The sequence below is a fragment of the Triplophysa dalaica genome, chromosome 15 (genome assembly GCF_015846415.1).
Source record: "Triplophysa dalaica isolate WHDGS20190420 chromosome 15, ASM1584641v1, whole genome shotgun sequence".
NCBI lineage: Eukaryota > Metazoa > Chordata > Actinopteri > Cypriniformes > Nemacheilidae > Triplophysa > Triplophysa dalaica.
Window position 1 is genome coordinate 22,500,285 of NC_079556.1, and position 18,919 is coordinate 22,519,203.

The 18,919-nt window shown below is 36.7% G+C and overlaps 2 protein-coding genes across 2 annotated transcripts; both read left to right on the forward strand.

Moving 5' to 3' along the window:
- The first annotated feature begins 4,530 nt into the window (after positions 1-4,530).
- On the forward strand, positions 4,531-6,374 carry LOC130437196 (G-protein coupled receptor 4-like). The gene has a single exon (XM_056768413.1). It carries the CDS (start codon positions 4,560-4,562, stop codon positions 5,460-5,462), a length of 903 nt encoding a protein of 300 aa, XP_056624391.1. The 5' UTR covers positions 4,531-4,559; the 3' UTR covers positions 5,463-6,374.
- Positions 6,375-11,462: 5,088 nt separating this feature from the next.
- LOC130437195 (psychosine receptor-like) lies at positions 11,463-15,090 on the forward strand. The gene is made up of 2 exons (XM_056768411.1): positions 11,463-11,551; positions 12,150-15,090. Exon 2 carries the CDS (start codon positions 12,160-12,162, stop codon positions 13,174-13,176), a length of 1,017 nt encoding a protein of 338 aa, XP_056624389.1. The 5' UTR covers positions 11,463-11,551; positions 12,150-12,159; the 3' UTR covers positions 13,177-15,090.
- The last annotated feature ends 3,829 nt before the right edge of the window (positions 15,091-18,919 follow it).

Below are 18,919 nucleotides of genomic sequence, written 5' to 3' on the forward strand. Positions count from 1 at the left end.
CAATAAGTGAAACAAAATATATAAATATAAGTTAAGATAAAAATAAAACCAGGCAAATAAAAGCCATTAAGGATTTAGTTACTCATTACTAATGACTTTCTATATCCTACATCAACCTTGATTAGTTCAGTGATTCAAGGATAGACATGAAACGGCTTTTTGAATTCATTCAAATAAATATATTATTAACTGACCAAAGTATTACAAATGTGAGAATTATACATTAAAGCACAGATTTTAAAGTAAGACATTGAATATTGATGTCAGTTACACTATTGCACACGCATATATTTCACAAAGTATTTAGTTAAGTGAAAGTGACCGATTTGTCAGGTATGGTGACCCATAAACGAAATGTGACCTCTGCATTTAACCCATCCAGAGAGTAGTGAGCAAACACACAGCAAGTGGTGAACACACGTACAATTGCCCCTAATTACATCAAACGTAACTGTAATTAAATTACAGAAAACATATGAGTAATCCCTTACTTTACTTTTTCAAGGGAAAAGTAATTAAATTACAGTAACTAATTACTAAGTAACTAGTTACACCCAACACTGCACAGCACCACGTTAAACAGTCCCATGTGCACACAGATTATATTTCAGGCTTTAGGTTTAGGATATTCTTATTTGTCGACCAAAAACAACGCACGCAGGCCAGCAGAGGAGGGCGGAAAAGCACCACGTACAGTCCTCAGGTACAAACGAGCAGTGTTGCTAACTCTTTTCAATGGAATGTGGTCAAAGCCTTCCCAAAAAGTCGAGAAAAGTCACTATATGTCGCCAGATAATGGCACGCGCTAATTTGCATATTCTGGACGTCATCAGGTAGTATCTGACAAGCAAAGAGCTTCAGTTCTGCTTCATATCTCTACTCTCTGAGCTGTCGTATAAAGTATTGTTTTAAAACAATTCACCCAAATGCACAGTATATAGGTTATTAATTACTTATTTTTGAGTTTCTGTTGGCAGACAACAAAAACATTGATATAGTAAGTGAACTCGACCCCTTAAAACTACACACCAGCTATAATGTTCGTTGAACAGCTAAAATCCGTCTGTGTTTGTGTTAACGCGTCATTAGTTGTGGTGTTCCATCGCGCTTCGTGATCATAAATGCTCAAACAAGGTCAATAAGTGATTTGTTCTTGGAAACACTTTTTGTACATGGGAACTGTGAATCTCATTCACGTGTCAGAACGCTCTTCAGCTTCTTCTCCATGACGGGTGCTCACACTGTAGAGTAACGACACAGAGAGACGGTGCTGCGCTGGGAATGCACAACTCGCTCTCCTGGGGCAGTAGAAGTGACAGAGGAGGGGGTTTCGAGTCACATGACTTGACTCGAGTCTGACTCCAGTCACAATTCTCAGGACTTGGGACTTGCTTGATTGATGTAACAAAATGACTTGACTTTTACTTGAGAGCAAGTGACTTGAGACTTGACTTAAAGTGCAAGACTCGTAGCCCGAATTTTAATGTCGGGGGGGGCATTTTAAAAAGAAGTGGCTTCTCTATATTACATGTAGGCTAATCTCTATATTAAATAATATAAAACCATAGGCAGATTTTCAGTCACAATAGTTAGTTTATAAGCTTCATAGCCTGTATAAATGCTTAAGTCTTACATTCTGTCAGATTCAAGTATTTCCATTTCTGTGTCTATGTAATATGAAAATGTGTGACTCCTGGAACCAAACTTTAAGCACACGCATAGGCAAGTGATCAATGAATTTATATTTACAATTCATTTCCCTTAAAATGTGTATACAAGTTCATCATTTTTTCAAAAATAAACATGAATCGTAAACATTTACCTCTGTTTATTTTAGTACTGCGACTTGACTTGACACTTATCCGGACCTGACTTGACTTGACTTGACTTGCTTGATTTGTCTAAACTATGACTTGAGATTTGACTTGAGACTTGATGGTTAAGACTTGAGACTTGACCATATGTGACTTGTCCCCACCTCTGAGAAGTGAAGCAGAATGTTTCCCCAACTGTCACCAAGGCTTATTCAGAAAGTAGCTAAATTTGTCGCTAGTCGCTTTTCGAAAAATAAGTCGGTAAAGGAGTCTGAAAAATCGCTAAATATGTCGCCAAGTTGGCAACACTGGAAACGAGGCGCATCCAGCACTGCACTCCAATCAGTTTGATGATATTCCACCATCTCTAGTCATAGTTTATGTATAATAACAAGTAAAGTGATGAGTAAATAACTATAAAATATTTGATGTTAGACTGTGCTCTTTCATGTTGTCTACTTTATGCACGCTTGGGTAGAATGGCCCGAGGATTGTGGGCGTCTCGCGTCCCAATCAGCATACTATCCTTCCTAATTAGTATTAGAAAATAGAATAAGTATGTCCCTAATCTTAGTATGCTTACATGAGTATTCTCAAAGTACCCGGCTGGTCTACTGTTTCTGGTGAAAATTCGAAGTGTGAATCCATAGACACTTAACGGCTGATGTTACCCACAACTCACCGCGATAGGGTGGAGTTTAGTGACGCTACACTGCATTAATAACACAAAATAAAAGATTTATTCACCACATTTATAAATGTAAGTATACAGTATATATTACATACAAAATAATAAATGAATAAATCCTTAAATGCAAGAAAGAGCGCTATTTTAATGTTTGTGACAGTTAAGGACCACAGTGTCGTCTAGGCAACAACGGCCACTTCCGTTTCGTGTTAGTATGTTCCAGTGTGTCCGTACAGTTTTGCGACACACTAAAATGTGTATACTTATCCAAAGCAAAAGCAGTACATACTTTAAGTGCTTGTATGAGTCGGCAAATTGAGAATAATAATAAACCTAAAGAACCATAAATAATACATAAGAGATCGGCTGATAAGTTAGGTCATATGCTCGTGCAAACACAAGAGGGGAAATAAACTGTCTGTGGTCTCTGAATCCTACAATTTGCATATGCTTGCTAATATTATGTACTCTTCTTTAGACGGAAAAGAATAACAGTTTAGATGTAAAACGGATACAGTACACAGTACAGTATTAGTCATATGCAAATCTGATATCAGTCAATAGTTCAAAAGTGAAACACAAGAGGAGCACACTACATACTGTATACATCAAACATTCCAGATCTCATCTAGTTCATCATATACAGTATCACAGACATCTGTACTTAATCCAGAAAAATTTTAAGAGCACACTTTAAAATGTGCTCTTCAAAAAAGGCTGTGTAAAAACTTTCAACACAGTATATTTTATTTTTAAGCAACACAGAATATTTGGATCAGCAGTAAACATGTATGTCAGGTTAAATCAGAGCTTCCCAAACTTTTTGAAAGGATGGCACCCCTTTCTAGTCTTTTTTACATCAATATATAAATATAAATTAATGAAATACAGATGAGCAAACAACAAATTGAGCATACACAAAAAACAGCACAGAACATGATTGATTCACTTTCTGTCTTTGATGAGACCAATTTTAGAGGTTTTAAAGCCGTGACTTTTTAAAAAACTCAGTATTACTTGAAACCGGTATTTGGCCTGTGCTTAATTTACAGCATCCCTACTGTTAATATACTCAAAACAAACGTGATTGCAAAATTCACCAATCGGCTTCTGTTAATACATTTCAGTTCGACAGCCAACTAAAACTTGTGTTCAGAATGACTACGGCTGTGTTACATGAGCTGTCAGGATTATTCACATGGAGAAAACTCCAAACATGTCAGTAACTCTTCTGCTCCTAAAGAGACAGTTTCGACAACACATCTAAACATAGACATTTGTAGAAACAAAATAAAACAATTTTGCACATTTTACCACTCAAGAAAACAAGCCAAAATCTGTGGTAATACAAATGCCCCTAAAATTTTGTTACACGTTTACCGTAATAAAACCATGGTTCATTTTCATAAGGGCCATTCCTGAAATCCGCCAAAAAAACGTCTCGTTGTCCTACGAAAAGTGACGAGTATAAATTTGATGAGTGAATTATTACTGTGGTACTGGAGAGGATGGCATATACTGTAAACAGGTTCATCTACAAACTGTAATATCATGAAGAGGGTCAATATTTTTTGTCACTCATTTCAGAAAGTAAAATCCATATATTCTATAGATTCATTACACTTAGAGTGAAATATTTCAAGCCTTTATTTCTTGACATTTTGATGATTATGGCTTACATATAATGAAATCCCAAAATTCACTTTTTATGTGTAATGAATCTATAGAATATATAGGTTTCACTTTCTGAAATAAGTGAGAAAAAAAATACCCTTTCACGATATTCACATTTTTTTAAATGTACCTGTATTCACCGTAGGATTGAATGTGTATATAGGTGTTTGAGGACAAACAACGTTTCTTTTGTGCATTATCATCTCTGTAGCTTTTCTTCCTGGAGCGTGCATCACAGCCAACACCCACCAAAAAAAACAGTTGTTCCTAGAACATCATTTGCATGTGGAAGTAATATTCAGAGATGGCAGAAAAACGAGAGCTTTGAGCTGAAGATGGCTGACAACACTTCTTCAAACAAGACCTGCGGCACACATGACAGCATGGTGGAGTTGCACATGTATCCCACCGTTTACTCTTTATTCTTCATCGTTGGGTTTCCAGCAAACTGTCTGTCGCTATACGTGGCCTGGATCCTCACCAAGAGAGGCAACAACCTGGCGGTGTATCTCATCTGTCTGTCTGTGGGAGATCTTCTCTATATCTTGACTCTACCCGTCTGGATCGTGATGGCACTCAGACACCCAGTGGACGACTGTTTGTGCAGCATCGTCGCGGCCGTCATGTACAACAGCTTCTACGTGGGTTCTGGATTTCTCTGCTGTATTTCTATGGACAGGTACTTGGCCATCGTGTTTCCTCTTCATTTTTCCAGGGTGAGGGAGGTGAGGACGGCGGTGCTGGTAAGCATCCTAGTCTGGACGCTGGAGATTGCAGTTCACCTGAGTCTTCTGGCTCACACAGGGACGATCGGGAGCTTTTGTAGCCATCGTTCCTGCGTGGCGCCGATGCACATGAGTGCCACCAATGGCCACGAGGCCCTGATCCGAGCCGTCCTGGGGTTCTTGATTCCAGCACTCATCATGACCTTCTGTTTTCTGGAGATCAACAGGGCGCTGAGGAAAAGCATGTCTACTCTGTACAGTGAACGCAGGAAGATTTGTTGTCTTCTTCTGTCCCTCCTCTTCACGTATCTGGTGTCTTTTACACCCTTCCAGGTGGTGATGTTCATCCGGGCGCTGCAGGAGAAGGAAAACGGCTGCACCAGCCAACTTATGATAGATCTTTTCATGGTGTTCGTGGCAACAACGACAATCAACAGTGTATTGGATCCCATCATTTACTGCCTCATGAATGAAAGTGCCAAAACAGAGATGAAAAAACTTTATCTGAACTGCGAGAAACAATTGAGCTGGATTTACTCGTCTGTTGTTAAACCACAGTGACGGTGGAAACACAGATATTATTTACATATGACATATTTGATTTCTATCTAAACCAGCTTGACAACACGTTTGTAGATGATGTACCTTCGTGCCACCACAACAACAATATTTAGTTTGTAACTAAACAGATAGTGATGGAAAAGCAGCACATACTTATTTATGGATTTTTTGGGGATATTTCAAATAAATGTTTAATTTGGTCTCAATAGTGGACGAAAGTGTTGTCCAGGGTGCCGTATCTCTACAATATTAATTTTAACGCCTCCTCTATATATGAGGTGTATGGTACAAAATAGGAAAAAAAACACTGCACTTACGGTGTATATATCATGAGATAAAATGAGCTTCAAAGACTGATTTCGACCATCAATTTTAATCTTTGACATGGCCTTCCTCAGCCAATATTGAAGAGATCAAGACTATATCTTAAGAATGTTTTTTAAATTATGTAGGATGATTTTATGTAAAAGTCAATAAAAAACAATGACATTAGCTGGGTTTTCACAGACTGGCTCATCTATTTTTGAGCAGAAAGCTAACTATCAGGTAGAGCCCTATGTCTCGCTGGTAAGAGCATGGTCTTGTATCACAGGGATTGCATTTACTCAGGGATGGATTACTGACTGGGCCAATGGGGCCATTGACTACCATGATCCTGAGGAGACCCTGGACTTAAAGGTTGCACCATCAGGTTTGGTACAGAGAACCCAACAACAATGAAAACAAATGTTTATTATGTTTAATATATGTGTCCCATAGCTTCCCTTTGGAGACCCTGTAAAAAAATTAAATGATCAACAAATCATGGCAACCCATGTTTTTATGTTACTTTAACTTAAATGTTACTTTAAAATTAACTTAAATTACAGCACATTAAATAGCTTTTTCTGGATCTTTTGCTTGATGATTTGATGTTTACAGACATGTGTCACAGGGGCATTTTATGTTGAGAAATCCTTTTTTATATATATAATGCTTTAAATACATGGATATTTGACAGTTAATTAAAGATGTGTGTTTCATTTGCTTTAACATGGTCCGTTGTTGATTTTGTGTAGATAACATATATTTTTTTATATATATATTTTATTATGAAGATTAACCAAATAATGTATACGGGTAGATACATATGTCGGTGGCATCATAATCTGCAGGTTTAATTTAACATTCATTGCTTCTGAATGGAGTAGTATACATATTCAAATCTAAGAAACTGTGTAGCTAAAATTAGACTTCTATTAACCCTGTACAAGTTATTTTTGACGTAGCGCAGGCATTTGACAAGAACGGGTTTAATATTCATTATTATCTTAACTTTCACTTTCTATAACTGTGGAGGGGGCCCTTGGAGGTAACTGGTCCTGGGGCCCTATGAAGTAATAAACCGTCCCTGCACTTACTTAGAAAGAAATGTATAGTATTGTGAAATGTAAGTCGCTTTGGATAAAAGTGTCTGTCAAATGCATAAATCCAAATCTAAAACGTTTTATAATATAGTTTATAAGTGAATACTATAGTTTAGTGAAGTATTTTATATTTGTGCAAATATATCACTCACTATTGTACAGTAATAGACAGAAAACATGGAAAAATATGAGTTTTGTACCAATATACAAATTCAATTTATTACAAATAAAGCAAACATTGAGAAGAGTTTTCTCAGTTGACTCAAGATTTTCTAACATGTTGGACATCACTTTTGGCCATTACTGTAACATACTTGGTGACAGTGGCGTTCACAGACCTCTGATAGGGCAGGGGCTGAAGGACCAAAAAAGGGCACTTAAAAATAAAGTACTATTACTGCAATGTATACGTTAATAAGATGAAGTAATGATTTATTAAATATAAAATCAAACTAAAAAAAGGAGATAAAAAATACTAAATAATTGAAAATAGATATTGTTAACTTCTACTTTACTGAACAAAACAGTAAGAATCATGATGGTAATCATGTAGGGATTAGTGCTAAATTTTGTTTATATTTTGTGGCTGTATTATATAGATGGAAGTGCTAACTGTCATGAAATCAAATTTATTTAATGCTATATACGGTAGAGATTTGACTTTGAAGTTTAATTTTCATGAATTTGACCAAAACATGCAATTTGACAGCATTAAGAACGTTCAGAAATGATCTTTCATTAAAGGCTGATTTTTTTCCATAGAGTTATGCCAACTTGCCAAAATAAAGAGATCCGGAAAAAACATAGAATCCTGACCAAAACACAAGAGAAAATGTACTGGTTTCAATGGAAACTATACTGGTGCCACTGGTTCAGTATGTGATGGATTCTATTGGTGGGGTGTTATCTGGCAGATTAATCCTTTTGGAATGATGCCCAAAAACACACTACAGACAGGAATTTTGTAATGATCTCCATGGAAAAACTGGTTCATAGTGATATTTTAATGGAAACCAGTGTTTTCTATACTATTTTTTCAGCAGGGGTGTTCACATTAACAAAAAGACATTGTTACGCCACAGACATGGCATTTGTTTATTTAAACTTGGTTTAAACTGTTTACAGAAATAGTACAAAGAACGTTTCACATCATTAAAACGGTGAATGACTTAAGATGAATCTTGCAAAACTCCCGTTATAATCAATGAATCTTACCTCTACACTGTTGTTTATGATGAACTCGGTCGCGCACTTAAACTCTACTGCACCGGTGACTCATTTAATCGCCTCTGATTGGCTATTACGTTCCTAATCTCAACAGATCCGCCTGTCACTGGTTGTAATGGTAAACCCAGCAAAAACACGCCAGCTCATGCAGATCTACATGTAATGCTGTAATCTACATTTTCACACTTAATTTCAGTCGAGACAGAGAGTAACAGTAATATATTAGTCATGTATTTTGTTGATTTGAGGATGGGGCGTTTCTCCTCCCCTTCAATTGTTAGTCTGCTTCTAGTCTCAGCCTCAGATGTGAAGATGTCATGACTTTATGTTGGTTTGACTAAGATATTATATGGGAGATTTCTGGGAATGACATTGTTTTTGATGCTAAAAATATTTTGTTTTTGTATGACAAACCTTTAGATAAAAAAAATCCATTTAGCTTAATCTATTTATTTTTTACTTAATCTACCTATTTATTTTTTATTTATTTTTTACGACTATTTACAAATGTCGATGGTCATATACCACACCAAACTTTGTACATTTGAAATTTGAGTTCTGTCAATATTTTGAAACATTGAAGGATGCAAAGAACCCTAAAGCTAACAGAATGGTGGACTATTATAAAGCCTTGAATTAAAATTTTCTCTAGACTTTTTATTATCATTTTTTTTGTATGTATACAATGTTGTTTGTTAATCTGAATACCCTTGTGTATATAGTTTGTATTAACTGTTTCTCTCTTATGCCATGTTGTTGTTATTGTTGTAATTTTGTATTTGTCTCATGTATTTGTTGTTGTTAATTAAGCATTAATAAAAAATAAAAGACGTCACGGACCGTTGGCTAAACATCTGATGCATGAGGCTCACTTTTCTGCAAACACTTCTCAACGCTTAATTCTTAAAAGTATGCGAGGTTCACAGCATAAACTTATAATCATTTTTGTTTCTGTTAACTTTTGTCTGCTGCCAGTTTCATTTCAGAATCGATGCAAAAGCTGTTTTTACACATCCAATCAACTCGCAGTGAAAACGCAAGCCACGCCCACTAATTTTCTCCTCGGAAATTCTCTTTCACTCGGAAATGTGTCAGAATACAGAAGTGAAAACGATCACAACCTCTGGTTCACGGGGACTGCGTCCAAATACATCCACTTGCGGTCTTTGCACTCGAGCACTTTCATAAACTATTTCCTGTTCTTGGCTAAAGTGTTATAGTGGGTGTGAAGATCCCAAGTGAGCATGTCGTATTTCTAACCCGATACCACACACTTAGCAAGTGCAAAATAACGTTAATTAATGTTGGGTTTCTAATCATGTGATAAAAAGAAGTTTTACAAAATACATAACTGTGCAGAAAATGTGCGGCACTACGTTTTACTACAACATAATAGTAATATCTAATTATATAGTCAAGTCAGATTCATTATTATAGCACTTTATTTGTACTGTTTCAAAGTAGCTGAACCCCAAAAAAGCAAAAACAAAAGAAAAACATGTGTTAGCCATGTGTCCAGATGCATGATGGGATACACTTGACTTATCCTGAATACCTCAAGATAGTGTGGGTTTAGTGTGCGTTAAGGGCACTACACTATGGCGTTTTGAAGAAATTGGACAGACTTGCGCTCTTACTTACCGTCGCCTGCACACGCTCAGTCTGAAGTGACCAAGACCGCAAGTGGAGGTATTTGGTTGCACAATGCAAGTTTGACCATAAGGGCACTTTACATGTTGAGCAAAGGTATTGAGCCCCCCGGCCCCTCCCCTGTGCACACCACCGCTTTATGATACTTTGTTCCAATGACTATTATGACACTACACTACATGTGAGGCATATCAAGTGTCCGTCTGGTAGCGTGTGTATTTGTGTGCAGTGGTAATATCAGACGTGATGGAGTGTCACAGGCATGCAAACCTGTTATCAAAGCATCTGTCAGCTCTGACATGTGTTTAACTTTGGTAAACTCAAGTTAAAGAGACGGTTCACCTGAACATGCTATATGTCCACTACATCACCATTTGCCAACAGTTTCATGAAAAAAAAAAAATATATATTTTGTATAAATTAGTGGTGGGCCGTTAACGGCGTTATTATCGCGCGTTAAAAAAAAATGTCGCCGTTAATCTATTCTCAAAGTTGGGTTGGGAGCTGGGTCTATACTACGCAAGCTATGATGACTTTCACCTTGATATTTTAGCGCGGATGTATACCAGCTTAACTGCACTGTACGGGGCGAAAACGAGATTTTTCAACTCGCGTGATTCCCGTCATTCGCGGAAGCAGAAGCCGCCTCATCATCTCATAACCAGGGCTTCATTCGCGCGATTCGCGCAGCAAGTAGGTCTATTGGCTCTTTGCATTAACATATAAATCACTCGCGCTTGACACGCCATTCACGTTTGGTCTGAACACAACATAACGTTACTGTGAAATTACCGCATCAAACGGGACGTGCTAACATGGATGCAGCTATGAAGCCGCCGGGTTTGCTTCAGGGAACATTAATTTTTAAGAAGCTTCCCAATAGAAACATCGATAAGACTAAGGTTGTTTTAAATTGGTTTAAAAAAAACACTTTCTCTCAACAGGTAGAGGTCTAGCTTTAGTTAAAATCAGTAACTTTGTATTGAGATCTAATGTATTATGGCTCCTGTATGACATATCGCTTGTTGCTCCCTCACTCTTTGTAAGTCGCTTTGGATAAAAGCGTCTGCTAAATGACTAAATGTAAATGTACTGTAGGAGCTCTTCCAGTCTCAAGTACCACCTAAACGGAAATCATCCCTTAGCTAATGCGGAAGTAAACACAAGTTCATTTTATTGAACATAATTTAATTTTCATCACCAATTATCATAGTAGAACAGCTTTCTCAAGCAGTTTGTGATGCATTTTGGAAACAGGAGATGAGCCCCTGGTCTAATGCGCCACCTGGGTTGAGAAACCCGTTCTCAAAGACTTACTTTTAGTCATTATTTGGGTAGCACACATATTCTGAATGCCTTCGGCAGAATTCAAATGAGCCATTTTAATCTAGATTAATCTAGATTAATTTTGGAATTAATCTAGATTAATCTAGATTAAAAAAATTAATCTATGCCCACCACTAGTATAAATCAATGCAACGTAGGTCACTTTGGATAAAAGTGTCTGCCAAATGCATAAACGTAAAATATATTTTTAAAATATATTTGTGTGAGCGCGCATGTGTGTGTACATTGTGTTTATATAAAGCTCACTGTGATGACGAAATGCTGATTGTGTTGGATATGTTAAAATTTCTGATCTGTCTTCACTGCGGTTTCAAGACAAACATGAAGGAAGTGATGTCGTCCAAACACTTCCTCTCATCTGAAGCACAAATGTGCAACAGTTCCTTCATCGGCAACTTTCAGTATCTTTTTCAGTTTTTCACGTACGACACACATTATTCTGAATCATCTCCACTTATGGTGAGTTTAGATTTCATAAAATCATCTGCATGTATGAAAACGTACACGGTTTTGCATTTCAAATGTTGTATTTGCCTGAGTGGACGTGCTTGTATATTTCCTCATGCGCTTTTCCTCCTTTTTAGTCATTTTTTTACAGAATTAATAAATGCTTCATGGAAAAAACTCTGTCATCATTTACTCACCCTCTTGTCATTTCAAACCTTTATGACTTTATTTCATCTGCAGAACACAAAAAAAGATATTTTGAAGAAAGTTTGTAACCGAACAGTACCGGACCCCACTCACTTCTATTGTATGGACACAAAACCAATGCAAGTGTATGGGGGCCGGTTAACAACATTGTTCAAACATCCTCTTTTGTGTTCTGTGGAGGAAAGTCAGTCATACAGGTTTGAATAAATATAAATGGGTAAATGATGACAGAATTTTCATTTTTGGAGGAGAAACATATTTAAAGCTATGACAAGAAACCTTTAAGCAATAACATAACAGCTCCGGTGTCGACATTTTAACTTTTGGGTGAAATACTTCCTTCTACTTTAGTCATCAGAACAATATAACCAAAATGATAAAAACCTTAAATGTGTCTCTGCAGCTGCCTAAAAATGGACTCAATAACTGTGGAAACGTCAACCTTTACCAATGCCAATAATACAGAAAATAATTGTTATCCATCCGCCAACCCCGAAAAGCAGCTGTTCGTGGGCCTTTACCTGGCTGTGATTGTGCTCGGCATCCCGTCCAACATCTTCTTTCTGTTTGTATCGTGTCAGCACATCCGTCAGAAGAACGAGTTGGGCGTCTACCTGTTTAACCTGGCGCTCTCTGACCTTCTGTTCATCGCGTGTTTGCCGGTGTGGCTTCAGTTCATGCTTAACGATCAATGGATTCACGGCGAGGCCGCATGCACCGTCTGCATCTTTCTTCTCTTCACCAACTTCTACACGAGTGCGGTTCTGCTCAGCTGCATCGCCGTGGATCGCTACTTGGCAGTGGTTCACCCGCTCAAGTTTTGCACTTTTAGAAAGCGCAAGATGGCGGTGACCGTGAGCGTCACCGCGTGGATATTTACTGCCGTTTTCAACGCCATCACTGTGAATCTGGACAGCGTCTACGATAAAGAGAATCAGGTCTGCTTGGACGTGCATCCCTTACCCAAAATGCAAATGAGGGTAAACATCGCTCGCCTTATCATTGGATTTCTCATCCCCGCTGCCGTTGTGGGATTTTGTTGTTGGCAAATCTGTCTGGACGTGAAGAGGAACAGGACGCTAGGGTCGACAGAACGCCGGCGTGTGTTTAAGCTCTTAGGAAGCGTTCTGCTCACCTTGTACATCTGTTTCGGGCCTGTTCACATCATAATGGTTCTGAAGGGTCTAGTGGAAATATGTCCACACCCCAACTGGCTCCTCATCAGCTACAAGCTCAGCATCCTCTTGTCAACGCTCAACTGTCTGGCCGACCCGCTGCTGTATTGCTTCATGAGTCGTGTGGGTCAGGCCAGCGCTTCCAACGCTTTACACATCCTCAGGAAAACCTGCAAGAGACAAATATCACAACCAAAGGAGGAAATCTCAGGAACGGGTAAATCCATGGTTATGAAGTGTTTTATGGAGTGTTAAGAGAATAAGGACTAACAATATTGACCAGAAGAAAGCATAATAAAAGTCTTAGAAAGCAGTCTGTAGTACACAAGTACATTGCAGTTATTCCACTTGGTGGCAGTAGTGTCAAGAAAACAACACTTCAGATTTTACTCCAGAGAATTGCTCTGGATGGAGACATGGATGTGTTACTTGATTTGCTAATTATTTGTTTGCTCAACAGATTTCTATTCTGAATCTAAACCTGTCCTCTCATTCAGTTCAGCGAACCGATTCGTTCAGATAATTGTACATATAGAATTGATTCAAAGAAATCTGATTCAATTGTCAAATATAGAAAAAAGAAAGTGTCATATTTATAATGACATTTGGGACCCTGGACCACAAAACCAGTCACGCAGCACGGGAATATTTGTAGCAGTAACCAACAAAACATTGTGTGGGTCAAAATGATCCAGTTTTCTCTTATGCCAAAACCATTAGGATATTAAGTAAAGATCACGTTCCATGAAAGATATTTTGTACATTTCCTACTCTAAATATAACACAACTTTAATTTTGTGAGACGATGCAGCAAAATCGAAAATAAAAAAAACACTTAATAGAGTTATTTTAGTTTTGATTTTGGTTTTACTAATATTCAAAATTGGCTTTTGTTTTTAAGTTTATATGTTACATTTAGTTAAAGTTTGAGCAATTTTGGTATATGCTTTTGTCATTATTTGTAGATTTTTTATGTTGCTATAATATTAATTCGAAATTATCTAATTCACTTTTATTTTCATTTTTGTTTATTATAATAATTTTAGTGTTTTAACTTATTTCAGTTCGTTTTTGAGGCAACCTTTCAATTTTTCCTTAAGTCAAGTTTTTCAAAATCACAATGTTTGAGTTGATTTCAATGAACAAGTAGTTGAAAACAATGTCAGTAAACTAAAATAACCTTGTTACTCACTCAAGAATGACATCTATATAAAGATTAGGATGTTTGCTGTAGGGTTCATGTCCTCTCCACACAACATCATTACAGCAGTAAGCCAATAGAGATCTGAATGACTGATCTTGTTGTCCAGGTTCACATTTTACCTCTAGTATTTTCAATCTGTCACTTTACTTTCAAACAGGAAGCTTTACAAAAAAATAGCTTCCTCAAAACTGCAGCAGTGTGTTTATTTTTATCTGACACAAAACCTCAATGTGATTTTGAGAAACGGGAAGTTTTCAGCAGCGCAGACAGAGAGACAGAGATCAGGTCATTTGTTCAGTTTAGATCAAGCCATGGTTTCATTTGCATTAGCACATTTACATCAAGTGGTCAGAATGATCAGTATAGTCACCTGACGTTATTCTCTGTGTATTTCTACACTTCCTGTCTAATATCCATAACTTACACAGCGCTGTAGTGTAAATGACTCAATAGATGAGGTTGTTGTGTGAGGTCAGAACATCCACCAAACACTTACAGGAAGATTTCATCAGCAGTATCTAACGGCTCCTGACAGCTGCATAAATCCAGCGTTATATCCAGCGTTTATATAACATCCATCACTGAAATGCTGTGAACAAACAGACACACCTAAACTTCACTATCGCAAGAGTAACCAGCTGCAGCGGAACCCATCTTGACACAGTGCAGACGATCTTGATGGTAAGCGGGTCTCCTTCCTTGGATGGCTCCTGGCTGGGCTCTTTCGTATTGCCGTACTTTTGGCCAATGAAAGGAATAGGATACAGTGACGACACAGGGATCCAGAATTAGAAAATACTTTCCGAAACAAGTTGGAGTGCTGGGGGAGTGTATCAAGCACAGAAATACTACGAAGTTTGTATTATAATAATGATTACATGTTGCTCTGCAAAAAGTCATGTGCCAACATGTCAATGTCTCAGTTATGCTAACAGTCTGTAATACACTTACAATTATAATGATATAAAAACATACAATAAGGATTTTATGTCATGTTCCAGTTTGTCGGACTCATGTTAAACACAGTCTGCCTGTCTCTCCAGCGTGTGTCAAATGTGTTTTGTCAAAGCTAAATGAAATGAGGGTTTCCATGGAAACCTCTCCACAAAATATTGCATGTCTTTCATGTTTCAACGCTCACAAAACTCTTTTCAGCAAGCAACAGCCCCAAAGTCATTCAAAGGCTGATGGAAATCTGCTGATGTTTGAGTTTACAGACATTGTTACAGGGAAGCATTACATCAGATGTCTACAAACCACTAAAGCAGATTGTGTCCTTCAGGATAAATTCACACTGAATTTAACGGAACACACACGCATGCACACACACACTGCTTCCAAATGGACTCACTTTCATGCCAAAAACCACATCTATATATTTGAAATCAGGCTGGTAAGGGCTGTGCCATATTAATGAAAAATGTGATATTCAATATATATATATATATATATATATATATATGCAATAAAATATTTATTTTTCTAAAATCTTTTAAAATTGTTTTAAAATATATTGAAAAAATGATATAACCAATTGGGTTGCATGATATTAATATATACAATAATTTGCGAAATACTGTGATGTGCGATAGAATGCCTTTAACTGAAAATGATATAACAACAGCCATATTTGACATTATTTCTGATTATTGATCATCTTCCACATAAGTCGCTCTGCTATCTGTATCAATCTCAAACTTTCTGACAATAGACCACTTCACAAGATGTAAACACTGGTCCAGAAGAATCAGGTCATCTTCCATCTATTCGATTTCGTTTTCAAATCAAAAACGGAAATGATTTTTTCATTTTTTTCACAAAATAAAAAAGGAAATTATCACCTTTTTCTTAATTTAGTTTAAACAGGGAAAATGCAGTCTTTTTTTACTTTTAGCTACGGGGGAAGCAAATATGTTACTAAATAACTACAGTCATTCAGGTCCATTTACACAAACTATTATGGCATTTAGCAGGACTTGTAGATGAGTTCCTCAGCAAGAAAATAGTTTATAACCACTTACGGACATATTTCAGAACTAGACAGCAGTGTACATGACGGCAGTGAATATATATAGACTTACCATAAACAAAGAGAATATTTCAAAATGTTGTGTGTAAAGTCACTTTGTTAAATCTTAATGAATATATTTGTTGTTTGATGGTGAAAATTTAGATCATGGTTCCAGATCTTACATTAAAGCTAAATTTCTCCATAACAAACACAAAATTAAGGCTTTACAAAAAATGTTTTATTATTTTTATACGTCTTGACAATATACAGCTTTTTTTAAAGTCAATACAGTTACAGTAGACCAGTGGTTCTCAAATGGTGGTACGCAGGGTACTCTGGGGTACTGCAGGGGGTACAGAGAAACTGACATTTAGGATTACATAATGAAAATCAATAAATTATGATAATAGTATTTTTATATGAAATTCGGAATACACAAAGATGCATAAAAAATAAATTAAAACATTTAGATATAATAACTGTTTGACTCTCATTTCACAGAATTTTAAGTAAAATGCTGTTGTCTGGTCAATGGGTACTTGGCTTGAAGAAATCATAAAAAGGGGTATTTGAGCCAAAAAAGTTTGAGAACCACTGCAGAAGACAAAATGTCACCGAGAAAATAAATTAAAAATATGAAATACGGCGTCTTTCACTCAAATTATACATCTTAAATATGGTGCTATATAGCACTAAAAGGGGTTCTTGGCTTTATTTTATGAAAGCATTGAAAAACTGGACACGTATTCAAGAAAAATCTTAGCACAAAGAGTTTTTCCTAGTGACAAAATTCTAAGAAAATTCTTAAAATTGTGGGCGTTTCCCCTTAAAATTACAGAAAAGATCCTAGTAAAGAAAAAATAAATTCATAAAGCATCTTAGCTCTTAAAAGAGCTCTCAAGGTCCAAATTTTTAAGAGTAGCGAGGAGGACTTTTAAGAGGCTTAAGGGTTTCTTTAGCATTCTTTAGAAAATGTATGAAACAGAAAAAGTGAAAAGAAATGTGTTGCATTGCATGACAATTTAATATTACTTTATAGGTTTATCTGATTTTTATTTATTGTTTTTTTGAGTGCTCAACTTTGCTTTATCTTGTTTTTTTTGTATAGCTGCTTTGATGCAATGCAAATTGTAAAAGCGCTATAACATTGAATTACATTGAATTGAATGACAGTGAGTTAAGAAACAACACATAAGATCGTGCAAGGTTCATGTTTGTGACCGATCCTATTAGAGACACGATAACATTTCCAAAACAGCGCAGAAATCCCATAGTGCCAGAAATATAAGAAATCCCTACATGAACATATTCAGCAACTGGAGAAACGCAGCTCTGCAGCAGAGATGATCTGGTTCTGTCACAACAGTCACAATCTGATCACACAAACAATTACAGCACTTACACAAACTTATTGTGTGACTGTACATTTTCTATCAAATATGTTGACATTAACAGCATGGTAAATAAAAATACAGAATATATGTGTGTGTGCGTGAGTATGGTAAAACAGTATACCTTGAAACCGGTATTCGGCCCATGCTTATTTGTGATGATCCATCGTTATGATATATTGCACAGCCCTAAAAATAACTGTAGAAGATAATGAGAATGTGATGTGCAGAATACCAGTTCCAAGGTATACCGCGGTTTGAACCACAGTCATCACAGCTTTAAAACCACTAAAGTGTCCTGTTATATCATTTCCAAAGGAATTTGATTTTTTTAATGTCTCTTCAGAGACAGAACGTACAGAAATCCTTTAGGTTCTGTGCTATTTTTTTTGTTTATGCTTCCTTTGTGATTTGTTCATCTGCATTTAATTTATTTATATTTATATATTTATGAATGTGTGTAAGTTTAATTACTAGGAATACATGAAAAAAAGACTAGAAAGGCGTTCTAAGCATTGGTTTACCCTAACCCACATATTTTGTGTTGGTAAAAAATGTATTAAATGGTGTTCAATATTTTTTTTTACCCAGACAACTAAAAGAACACAATTCCACCATAGCGTGAAACCGTGATATTTTGGATAAAGGTTATCATACTGTCGAAATGTCATATCGGCCCATGCCTAGACGTGTATTGTGTCGCATTATAAAATGAACCCAACAACACAAACCCTAACGAGTTGCATAAAACCTGGCCAAGCGAGTACAAACTCAATGTCAGGTTACAGTGAACTACTGAAGCCTTTCAATGCAGTCAATACAGCCGCAGTGGTCATTTATTTTCATGAACGTTATTACAGGATCTTTGACACCACATTTAACATTCTGACCACCTGCCGTAAAAAAGAGCCCATGAAAGCTCACACGTGACATGATCTGAGCTGAAGGCATGACCGGGTGAACACACATGATCTATTACAGGCAGATTTAATCGAGGTTACATTAACCTTGGACACCTTCAGCTTTCAACACACAAGTGACTGCTTTTCCTTGAATCTGATGATCTGACGTGTTTTGCTCAGATAGCGATGCCGCATCCCTCATAATCATGAAAATGAACCATGGTTTTATTTTAGTAGATCATTGTAACTGTGTTTGTTGGCAGACTGAAATGAGTGTTTGTACTACACAGTTAAAGGCAGAATAGGTGATCCTGTCCAGAATTTTTTTTGGCATGCTGGTTGGATATCTCTCTACATCCTGATAGAAATCAATAAGTAAAGTGTCACAATGTGGTACAACGTCTGTGAAAGGCAATGGACCAAAAAAACATTTACATGTAGTCATTTAGTAGACGCTTTTACCAACTTACATGAGGTAAACAATAGAAGC